The 12,500-nt window shown below is 42.4% G+C and overlaps 1 protein-coding gene across 1 annotated transcript in view; it reads left to right on the plus strand.

Annotated features, from left to right (window-relative positions):
- SLC25A13 (solute carrier family 25 member 13) overlaps positions 1-12,500 on the plus strand; it is a 153,652-nt gene that overhangs the window by 67,055 nt on the left and 74,097 nt on the right. The window contains exons 7-9 of the mRNA XM_085890459.1: positions 2,644-2,782; positions 4,355-4,448; positions 5,409-5,490. Coding sequence (XP_085746585.1) covers positions 2,644-2,782; positions 4,355-4,448; positions 5,409-5,490 — 315 coding nt within the window. The remainder of the gene's footprint in view (positions 1-2,643; positions 2,783-4,354; positions 4,449-5,408; positions 5,491-12,500) is intronic.

Consider the following 12,500-nt stretch of genomic DNA (forward strand, 5'->3'; position numbering starts at 1 on the left):
ACCAACTCGTCTTCCCGAAAAGCATGACAACTCCATGAATTGGACTGACGTCATACTGATGATCCTGCTTGGTACATGAGCTGCTCTAAAAGATTACCTTGGATGCTCCACTGCAGAGCTAGTGTATGGTGCACCATTTTGTTTACCAGGAAAATTATTCTCAGTGTCCGATGACACCTTGCCCGACACCCGATACTATGCCAGCCAACTTTGTTTGGCCATGCAGGGTCTCAGGGTGGCACCGACATGTATGCCCTCATTACGCTCATTACATGCCAGGCATCTGCCTGGGGGATGGCCAGACGGAGGCCCCTGGAGTACCGGCGGAAAGTGGACACAGCGACGCGCTGCTCTGGCGCATGCTCCCATACCTGACCTGACCTGATTACACCCGCTTTTTATTCCTCAGGAAATTTCTATGTGTACCCACATATTCTTATGGCATGAGGCTGTCCGGAAACCCTTGCAACGACCTTATGACGGACATTACCAAGTTGTACAATGCCCCAATAAGACCATCATAATCTATATTAATGATAGTCATGATACATTCTCCATAGATTACTTGAAACTAGCTTTTCTTGACACAGCATCAGAACCGACGCTCCCACCAACCGACTACAACAATACCCTTACTGCCACATACAACTCACTCTGGACATCATGTACACTTCCCAGCATGATATTTATAAGAGTACACTTTGCTTGTTGGTCATTTCCCTTTGTTGTGACTCTGCTGTGGCAGTCTACATCTCTTCTGTATTTGTACCTTCTGTTCTATTAACGCATGAGGGCGAGTCTTGTAATGGCATCATTCTGCCTTTGCTTTTTACCCCTCAGCCCGAATTGGGCTGAAAAAGGGGTATTGTCGTCACAGGCGTTGTCCGGGCGTCCGTCTGTCAACTTTTGGTTTCCGTCAAATTTGAGGAGAATGCCTTGTCCGATTAAATCCATTTTGCAGGGTATGTTGGGGTTGAGTGGAGGAAGGTTCCTTTCGAAAGTGGGCGCGCTGCGATTTTCACTCGCCGCCACGGTAGCCATCTTGAAGTCTGATTTTCGATATGACGTCCAATGTGCTCTAACTGACTGCATCATCGTGATATCACTGCTTCCTTTTACAATGCATGGGCTGAGGGGTTACGCCCGCTTTGCGGAGCTATTTTTATAATATGTGAATGTCTTGGCTTTGCTTTGTCAGAGATTTTCCCGGATGGCGATTCCTGGTCGGGATTTTAAGAGGTCTTACGGTTGCGGTTTAATAAAGACTTGACTCGGAAACCGAACGTCTCAAATGTCTTTTCTTCCATGCAAAAGTACTTCCGTACTCTAAGATAATGGCATTGAGCCCAACATTGCTACACGTTGTCCTCCCATCGAGGAACTTGGAGACCAGTCCCATGCAAGCATTGCCAGCATTAAGCAACCACTGTTACACATATTACACTTGTTTATCGATGTCTTGTCACTCATTCATTTGTAAATCTTTTTTTATTTTCTATATTCGTCCAATGTCGTCATAGCTCTATGCTCTGCTTCAATTCCAGATATTCTCCATCCAACTTTAGGTACCTTTCATTCGATCATAATTTTAAATTGATTAAAGCAATTTTTTGCAAACTTTTGAATCGTGCCTCAACCCTTACTGATATGCGTAAATATTGAGGAGTACCTGTTAATCTTTGAGCTCGCTTTTTGATTTTCTTTTCTTCCAATTTCTCATTTTGCCCTTAACTTACATTATTTTGTAAGCTTATGAGGTTAATAGTCATAAGGAAACTAATTTGGTTGTTTTATTGTACATGTGGTATGTTGCCTTTTTCCCCTCTGTCACCTTGTTTGTTTGTTTTTTTACATATGCCTTGACTTTCTGCACAAAAAACAAACAAACAATCAAAAACCATGCTGATTATATGTTAATTATCCACTGTGCAAAAACCCTTATTGTTTCTTAAACATCACAAGACTTGTACAGAATTTGTTTTGCCAGTTGTTCGGACTTTCTGCGTTCTACTTTGCTCAAATTCATGTGATACATGTCCAAGATCCTTGGCTTTAAGTAATGCATTCTTTCAGGATGTCTGAACCAGAAAAGTCTTGGTTTCCTTCTCTTACTGTCATTCCTTTTACATTTCAATGATTGGATCAACCTGACCAGTCACTCTCACAGGATCACAAGCCACACTCCTTTGTCAACGAACCACCCGCTTTTTTGTCTGCCATTTAAAGTCAAAGCTGGATTAAACAATTTATGTCTCTGTGGACCTCTTTCTCGAACATGGCGTTTCTTAACTGTCAAGATTTGCTGTTATGCTTATAGCCGTGGTCCATCCAAAGTTTCATTCTAAATCTGTCTGTCTCTCCCTGTGTCTGCTTATGTCGATGACTTCTTGTATATTTTATTTTGGGGGGAGTAGAGGATGGTTCTCAAAATATTGTGTTGTCTTAACCTTTTTCTTTAGGGTGGCAGGGAGTGGGGTGGGGGCTTCTCAGGATGTGTTTTCTTAAACTTTGTATGCTTTTTCATGAGCATGTTTATGTTGTGTAGTTGTTTAGATGTATGCCTGATTATAGGTCTTTTGTTGGCATGTCAAATTCGTGTTTTATCTTTTGTACTTTCATCCCTACACCTGTTGGGGTTGACAGGCAGCTGGAGGAGCAACAGCTCACCAAGTGAGCTTCTCATACTTCAACGGCTTTAATGCACTTCTCAACAATATGGAGCTCATGCGCAAGATCTACAGCACACTGGCTGGTTCACGCAAGGATGTGGAGGTCACCAAAGGTCACTAAGTCACACTGGTCATTCTTGTCAAAATGAGATTAAGGATTGATCTTTTAATGCATGCTGTTAGGATGGACCAAAAAATAATACAAGTTACCAGGAATTAACAGCACCAAAGATGAGATGCCTCGTTTCATGTTTTCTGTGATGCCATCATCTTTTGGTGTGTATTTGACCATTATTAGTATATTCCTCATTTGACTTTTGAATACCTCTCATATGCAAAAAGGTACCATTATGTAGCAAAGAATGGAAACAAAATGAAAACAAATTAACAACAAAAATTGCTGTTATGAACAGTAAACCTGAGTTGTGAAGTCTTTTTTTTTTTTTTTTTTTTTTTTTTTGCTGCTGCCATTTTTGTCTGGCTTAAGGTTATTCTTAATATGTACATGGGAGTAATGGTATAGATAGGGTATAAATGAAGAAAAGGAGCAGAAGGGAGGATACTGGTGGAGAGAAAGGAGGGTAGGAGCATGTGGGAGGAGTCGAGAGAGAAGGGAAACAAGGTTGGGAGGAGACAGAAGGCGGGAGAGGGAAGGGAAGGGGCATCTATAGAGCACAAGAGTTGAGGGGAAAAAATAAGTTTATTTGCAAAGATGATGTATACAGTACATACCACGCCATACCCTTCATTGTATGGCATTTGCTTGGTCCTCGGCACAATTGAAATGCATGTCGTTCTGATTCATTCATTTTGACACATTTTAATTTTTCTCTAATACTCGTATATAGACTATTTATTATCACTGAGATAAGGTTTCACAATTATTTCCATTGGTCTTGTATGGTATGAGGCAAGGATACTTGAACAATGCAGTCAGCAGCATTTGAGGGACAAATTTATTTGGCTGAGCGAAGTAAGGTCGAGACCGTTTATTTCTGATACGTGAAACTCCCTGCCGATGACACCTGCCTACAGAAAACAGACTTTTTGGAGCGCTGGCTGCATTTTCCATACAATCATTATGTAACTTTGTTTTTAAAAAAATTATCCATGGGTAAGCACTCCTATGTTGAAAGTTTTGTCAATCGCTCAAGCGGTTGCGGAGAAAACAAATTTAGAACCAAATAACGGTGAAAAAGTGAGGATGGAGAAAGAAAAAGTTTACGACAAGGCCAATGCTTTACGACATGGTCAAGGATGGTTGTGGATAGCTATAACTGCTTTATCCCCAAAGTTGGATGATATTGTGATTGAGCGAATTCCATTTTGTGACTGTTCCACCCAAGTATGACATCAAAAGGCCATCAAATAGCTCTGACTTGTGAGAACCTAATAATAAAGTTACGACAAATATGAACACTTTAATCTTGTTTAAAATATTATATTGTAAAACTTGTTCAACTTTTGCAGACCATCTTTGTGGATGCATCTTACCTCAGGTCTTTTTCAATGCAAGGAAACTTGTTGATGTTTGCCAGTATGGTTTTGATGTTGCCTGCAGCTCGACACCAGAATCGTTGTATGAATTTGAGGTAGAAATGTAGTTCCTTTTTGTTATTGTAACTGGATATTTTATCGATGATTTGATCAAGAGCATGTCTGATTTCCCCTCACTGTGTGTGCAGAGGAGTTTGTGCTTGTAGCACAAAAGTTTGGCCAGGTGACTCCTATGGAAGTTGATATTCTGTTCCAGCTTGCTGACCTTCATGAATCCAGAGGGTGCGTCTTGCCTTGTAGGCTGTCATTGTCGAATCTTTGGAATTCAATATTATAACAAGTGTTTTACATTTATAGTAATAAAAAATTATGTGTGTGTGTCCTCTTGTTATTCTCATCTGTGGGTTTCAAAAGGTGGAGCGGAGCCCTCCTAGATCGCAAAGTGTCCACCTTTGTGTGTGTGTGTGCGTGCGTGTGTGCGTGCGTGAGTGTTGTAGTTGAGTTAACTTTAATCCTGCTGTGAAGTTTGTATTTACTTCAGCCATCTTAGAAATGAATATTTAATCTATAAAGTGTATCACGTTTTCTTTCAACGTTTTATATTGCACGTGTCGGATGTATGACCTCACTTTTATATGATCAAATTTTTTTTTTATCCACTCCTTTTGCTATAAAGCATTGCAACATGATTCACTCTATTTCAATGGGTAAGAGAAGTTCACTTTGTGCAATCAGTGCAACAACTTCATTCCAATATCTGCATACGTTCGTACAGCTCTACTCTGGTGATCAGTAGTCTTCAGGCATGCTCGTGAAGTATGTTGATCTCTTGATTATACCTTATAAATGAAAGTGTTTGACAATCTTTTGGCATGTATTTGTCACCAACCGGTGAAACAGGTTGTCAAAAACGCATAAGGCTGTCATCAGAAGGCATATTTACAAAATGGTTGCATTGCTTAACAGCATATCGATGTGAAAATCATCATTGTTGAAAATTTCTTTGACGTGCTTTAGCTTTTTTATTTATTTAAATAAGTTAATATAAATCTAATTTTCAGAGTTAATAAGGTAAAACAGTTTTCTCTCAATTATTTGTGGATTGTAAAATACCCATTCCATTCATAATGACAAACATTGATGGACTAGTTTTGTGTTACAAATGACACAAAATAATTTTTTTTTCCAAACGTCTATGAGATGTCATGAAATACACATTTCGTGTGCTGGGTGTCCAAACAGGCGAGTGACGTTGGCTGACATCGAGAGGGTTTCCCCCCTGGAGGGGGCAGTTCCTTATAATATGGTTGAATCTCAACGCCAGGTAAGACGCCCTTGAAGGACTTGATCTTTAATCTTTCTGACACATTACTGGTGTTTCTGCTTATTTTTCAAAGGCATAAAGACAAATCTAGGGGACACCCAACAATTTTCTTGGAGGTAACAAGATTTTGAAGGGCTGTAATGAACTGTTTAAAAGCAATGCCCATTTGTTGTGTTTTAAAATGTGATTCTCAGAAGCAGTCAAGTTTAGCACTTGTCTTTGCTCACTTCATGCATATTGTCAATATTCTGCTGTAAACATCAAATCTGCATTGTGCCAAACAATACCGCCATCCCACAGACATACAGGAAGAGACAGCAGCAGCTGCTTTGCTCTCTGCTCGTCTCAAATTTATTCGATGCTGGTCTGACAAATAGAACATGTTTTATAACACCGGCATAGCTCACAATCTCACGCTGTTGCTCTATCGTTAAACGAGCCCACCTATTTAAATCCATGGACTGCTACTGGACGAGATTGAGCCTCTTGAACTGAAAGGCCTCCCCATCAAATGCAACCTCTCCTTGGCTGACAGTATGGTAATGCTGGCCTCCAAAGCCAGCTGCATGTTGGGCATCCTCTGCCATTCCAAATAATTCCTTTAAAAAAATCAAAACTGCTCGCAACCTACAAATTATTTTTCCATGCCACATTGGAGTACTGTGTTTACCGAGGAGCTGGTGCCCCTGTTTCACACCTGTTTCTCATTTATTCTATTGAATCTAAACCTACAACCCATAGTGGCTTCTCCCCAATGAGGCAGAAGCACAAGACCTGTTGCTTTCACCTCACAGAAAAAATGTTGCTCTGTTTCATCCAATACTTCATCCCTGTTGCTTTCACATATTGCTCTGTCTTTTTTTACCACCACTGTGATGTAGCTTTGCCTGATCTCTTAGTTCTCCGGTCCGCTCCAGCTCTCCCAGTATATGCATTTTCCCAGTAACTCCCGACTGGTTATACACCCAAAATGAAAGGTTGGTGCGCACTTAACGTCGTTAGTTACTCTTTTTCCAATTTGTGTAACTGCCTTTTTGTGTGACCTGAAGAAAAGCTCATTCTCAAAGTATCACTTTACTTTTTCTTCTTTTTTCCACGCCAGTCAGCATACCACTGTCAATAGTTGGTTGAGAAAATTAATTATCTTTACATGTACAGTATATGTGCTACAATGTAAATATCTAAGAGTTTAACCAAGCAAAATATCTGAGTTTCCTTGTTGCATAGTGTTTTCCAGACTGTGCAAAGGAACCATTCATTTGTAAAGAAGTTGGTATACATGCTCAACATCCAGTTTCATTGACTTCTTTTATTTTAAAGTTGATAAAATTGTATATTTTTGAATGATTTTCCTTAATGAAATATTGATGCAACTGAGGAAACCAAATTTGTAAGAGTTCAAACCGTTACTTGTGTTATTTAATTTTCACGAGGCTACAAAAAGCTGACCCATAAGAATATTACAGGGATGTGCTTACTGCGGTGTTTGGATATTGGATGATAAAATGTACCAAATGAGCAATCTTGTTAACAACAAGAACGGCACTCTGTGGAGTGCGTACCTCCGCCAGGCTGAACAGTTTCTGTGTTGTTTCCCACTGACAGGCCAGACCTGAATCCAGACCTGAACCAAAATATAATCGGCCTGTTATTGTAACATGACCAACTCATCCACCAAGCTATGCCATTACCTGTCCACAATTTTATGATATATATATATATATATATATATATATATATATATATATATATATATATATATATATATATATATATATATATATATATATATATATATACACACACACACACAGTCATGCGCCGCTTAACGACGTTCCGGGCAACAACGTATCGCATATAAGACGGATCTGCCAGCTCTGAAAAAAAAAAAAAATCAAAAAAAAATGTAGCTGAAAAATTCCTATCGCTGAGTGATGTAACCGACATAGCGCTGCCAGTCGTATATAAATAGCACATACAATTATGTATGCTGTACAGTACATAATACTTCATAATGATAATAAACAACAGTGTGACCCTGTTATAATGCGATCGTTGAGGTCCATAAAATGTCATCGCTAAAAAAGCAGGGTCGTGCTAAATCGGGATTCAAGGAAATCGGCTTTCAAACTGAAACAGTGTTTCCACGTTTACCTTCGAGCAAGTAAATTACCTTTGAATTGAAGAATTCCGTGAATAAATCGTTGTTACAGTCGAAATTAAAACACAAATTTGTTTCCAGTGAAGCTTTTCATGTTGTGTAAACAATCGCACTGTTCCGAAAATATATATCACAATTGACAGGTGTTCGTTTCTTTATTTGTAAATTATAACATCAATGCAATGATTACGTATTTATAACATCCAAACGCTTATTATTCACCTTTCTATAATCGATGCGAGAGGAGATTGTAAGCTACTGCTAACAACACCGATGGCAGTCATGAACAGCACAAAGGTAAAACTAACGTGTCTTCCGTCTCTCTTGGATGTGTGTTGCAATTGCCGACAGTATTCAGTACAGTAACATGCTGTACAGGTTTGTATCCGAGGAGCAATAGGCTACACCGCTACACCATATAGCCGAGGTGTGTAGTTTTGTGTAAGTACGATGTTCGAAAACGAAAACGAAAAAAAAAAATGATGTTCGCACAACGACGACGTCGCTTAATGACGCGTTTCTCAGAAGGTAACCCCGTCGTTAAGTGGCGCATTGACAAAAATCCTGAAAATCACATTGTATGATTTTTAAATAATTAATTTGCATTTTATTGCATGAAATAAGTATTATTTTGACACATCAGAAAAACAGAACTTAATATTCGGTACAGAAACCTTTGTTTGCAATTGCAGAGATAAGATGTTTCCTATAGTTCTTAACCAGGTTTGCACAGACTGCAGCAGTGATTTTGGCCCACTCCTCCATACAGATCTTCTCCAGATCCTTCAGGTTTCGGGGCTGTCGCTGGGCAACACAGACTTTCAGCTCCCTGCAAAGATTTTCTATTGGGTTCAGGTCTGGAGACTGGCAAGGCCACTCCAGGACCTTGAGATGCTTCTTACGGAGCCACTCCTTAGTTGCCCTGGCTGTGTGTTTCGGGTCGTTGTCATGCTGGAAGACCCAGCCATGCCCCATCTTCAATGCTCTTGTTGAGGGAAGGAGGTTGTTGGCCAAGATCTCGCGATACATGGCCCCATCCATCCTCTCCTCAATACGGTGCAGTCGTCCTGTCCCCCTTTCAGAAAAGCATCCCCAAAGAATGACGTTTCCACCTCCATGCTTCACGGTTGGGATGGTATTCTTGGGGTTGTACTCATCCTTCTTCCTCCAAACACGGCGAGTGGAGTTTAAACCAAAAAGCTCTATTTTGGTCTCATCAGATCACATGACCTTCTCCCATTCCTCCTCGGGATCATCCAGATGGTCATTGGCAAACTTCAGACGGGCCTGGACATACGATGGCTTGAGCAGAGGGACCTTGCGTGCGCTGCAGGATTTTAATCCATGACGGCGTAGTGTGTTACTTATGGTTTTCTGTGATACTGTGGTCCCAGCTCTCTTCACATCATTTACCAGGTCCTGCCGTGTAGTTCTGGGCTGATCCCTCTCCTTTCTCATGATCATTGAGGCTCCACGAGGTGAGATCTTGCATGGAACCCCAGACCGAGGGAGATTGACTGTTATCTTGAACTTCTTCCATTTTCTAATAATTGAGCCAACACTTGTTGCCTTCTCACCAAGCTGCTTGCCTATTGTCTTGTAGCCCATCCCAGCCTTGTGCAAGTCTACAATTTTGTCCCTGATGTCCTTCGACAGCTCTCTGGTCTTGCCCATTGTAGAGAGGTTGGAGTCTGATTGATTGAGTGTGGACAGCTGTCTTTTATGCAGATAACGAGTTCAAACAGGTGCAGTTTATACAGGTAATGAGTGGAGAATGGGAGGGCTTCTTAAAGACAAAACTAACAGGTCTGTGAGAGCCGGAATTCTTACTGGTTGGTAGGTGATCAAATACTTATTTCATGCAATAAAATGCAAATTAATTATTTAAAAATCATACAATGTGATTTTCAGGATTTTTGTTTTAGATTCCGTCTTTCACAGTTGAAGTGTACCTATGATAAAAATTACAGACCTCTACGTGCTTTGTAAGTGGGAAAACCTGAAAAATCGGCAGTGTATCAAATACTTGTTCTCCCCACTGTTTATATATATATATATATATATATATATATATATATATATATATATATATATATATATATATATATATATATATATATATATATATATATATATATATATATATATATATATATATATATTGTGACGTCCACGGGACTTGAACAGTCCCGCCAACGTAGAATGAGCGGAAACGATGGAGGCGATTTATTTTTATATAACCCAAAGACGGCGGTTCTAATCACCCTACCGCAAACGGGACGAGGAAGGTGGTACGAGTCACTTTTCACTGAGTTGATGATGTTTATTCTTTTTACTATTGACCAGAAATAACAAGACTCGGCAAGAAGAGGGATCCGGGGCGATTCGACGGGATGGTGTGGGATCGGGTGTGGGGAAAAACACAGACAATTCCAATGAATATACAGTTCTCAATCCCTCTAAGGCGCCAAGCACACACACACACACGCACAAAACGTAGCTATCTCTGGTGGTCAGGCTGGACCGTGGTGTGGACGCAACTGTCCCTGGATCGGCGCCGGACGAGCCGGCCTTGCTCTCGCCAGGGGGGGGGGGCAGGAGAAACCGCGGTTTTGTCGACCTCCTGGTCCTGGCCCAAGTCCGCCCACAGCCGCCAGGGAACCAGCTCCCGCGCCAAGCCGCGAGCAGGAGAGGGAGGCAGGTCCACCCGCCGCCCGACCCCGTATCCGAGTCAGCAGAACCCTAGAGCCAACCAAAGCGAGGCACGAGGCTCGGCAAGGCTCCCAGGCACGATCAAGAGCACGATCGAGAGCACAGCAACCAGGACGCTCTCTGCCAGCACAGGTTCCACACCAAAAAAAACACGAGTGTTCTGGTTGTAATCTTCTTCTTCTTCCTTTTCGACCCCAAACAGAACCTTTTTATCCTTCTGCCCTCGTCACCTCCAATCGAGCCGTTTATTGGCCGACTACCGTCGCCTTCCGCCAATCGTGATCACGGGGCGGAGCCATCCGCTGAACTGTCCTGTGTCGTCACGGCCAGTCTTCAGAGAATACCAAAAGGGGTTTACGCAGCCACACTTACCCTATCCCGTGTCCCTATCTAATTACGTGACATTTATCATTTCCCCCTTGAAGAAATGAACATTTACTAGACAACTTGTCACCACTGAATTACTACTTATTACATCGAGATCCTGGTAAACTCGAACAGCATGGCATACCTAATTAAACATCCTAATTACCCTTTGAATGCATACCCCCCCCTCAAACGTAACACTGCCCCCTCCTCTGGTACCGCAGCTCCTGCAAGGTATATCACAGGCGCTACCGTACCAGTCTTAACACTTACTGACTCACACCTAATTAACCTAACGAAATAAATTAGGAGGGGCAATGGGCAGCGAGTCGCAGCTTACTTACCTATCCTGCGTAATGTACTACCCCCCTATGGCCTTATCCTCGCCTAAACAATCATTCGTTTTTTTTTTTGTTTTTTTTTATTTCATCACATGAGAGCACCAAGCGAAGTTGCACTCCATCCTCCGGATCATCGCTCTTGCCCAGCACTCTTCCAGTGATCTGGGGAGGGGGAAACAAAAGGTTCCACAAAAACACAACACTTATACTTTACATTCCTACTCTAAGCCTTAACGACACTATTCACAGGATATTTACACTTGACCGCCTCCCCCAGTGGATGCTAATAGACCCAGCGTTACCTGGGGAGCCAATTTTCAAATTTGCTTGCCCCAAAATTATGCGGACATCATACCCTTGCTGCACCTGTCAAGTTGTGTGGGATCGGGTGGGACTCGCACATCTTCACAACACTCACACCATGGTCATCATCACATTTCTAGGTCATGGTCCTCATTTTAATCATGCAGGCTGAATCCCGTCGTGGCCGTGGGGTGGGTTACCACAAGATGATGGGGACATCTCAGGTGCAACCATGCCCACAGGTAAGCTTTAGTCCAACCCGGACGCTTCTCCGCCCCGCTCCCTTTGATTCCCTCCCCCCTGGTAGCCATCATCTCTAATCCCGTACAACACTCTGGAAGGGGTCTCACTGGCTCCTCTGGCCTTCCTGGGTCGCCAAGGTCCTACCTGCCTTGGTCGCCCAACCAGACCCTCTCCCAGTTGCCTCCAGACACTGTCACCATTAGCCACCAGGTGGTGAATCTCCTTGAAGGGGGTCGCAATTCACGCTCACCGTGAGCTTCAGCAATCCCTGTGGACAAGCACATCATCCCCACCCACAAAACCCACATGACTCCCCCACCCCATCGGCCTTACATGTGACACCTGCATTTCTAACACTTCACCGACCATGACCTTCCCTGTTACCACACCATGCCCAATAAAAAAAACAATGTGTGCACCATACATTTCACGTCTTAACTTAAAACAACTCACACAGCACTTCTCACCCGATCCACGCACCAGCCATTGGACAGCCACTCGTGCCCGCTTTGTTTCCAATTACCCACTGTCCCGATTGTCACTCTAAAACCCAGCAGAACTCACAAAATCCCACGCCAATTTTCCCACAATTCATTTTTTTTTTTTTTTTTTTTTTACTGAAGGAGGCACTTCGCCACAATCTCAGCAGCCGAGCATGGCCGTATATGCTCAGCCCAATCTAGTCTCACCGACCCCCGACAGTGATCTCCGGACCCGACCTATGAAAGGGCATCTCGGATAGACCTGGCGGTTCAGCAGGAGGATTCACCCCCTCCGAGTCTAAAAGTCTATTGGAGGGTCCCTCCATCGCCGGGTACCGGCAATATCGTTGCATGTGTCCTCTTCGCCCGCACCGGAAACAACTCCCCATAAAAGGCCCCCGT

Source organism: Eptatretus burgeri, chromosome 8, assembly GCF_056783735.1.
Source record: "Eptatretus burgeri isolate ZD-2024b chromosome 8, Ebu_testis_v1, whole genome shotgun sequence".
Lineage (NCBI taxonomy): Eukaryota > Metazoa > Chordata > Myxini > Myxiniformes > Myxinidae > Eptatretus > Eptatretus burgeri.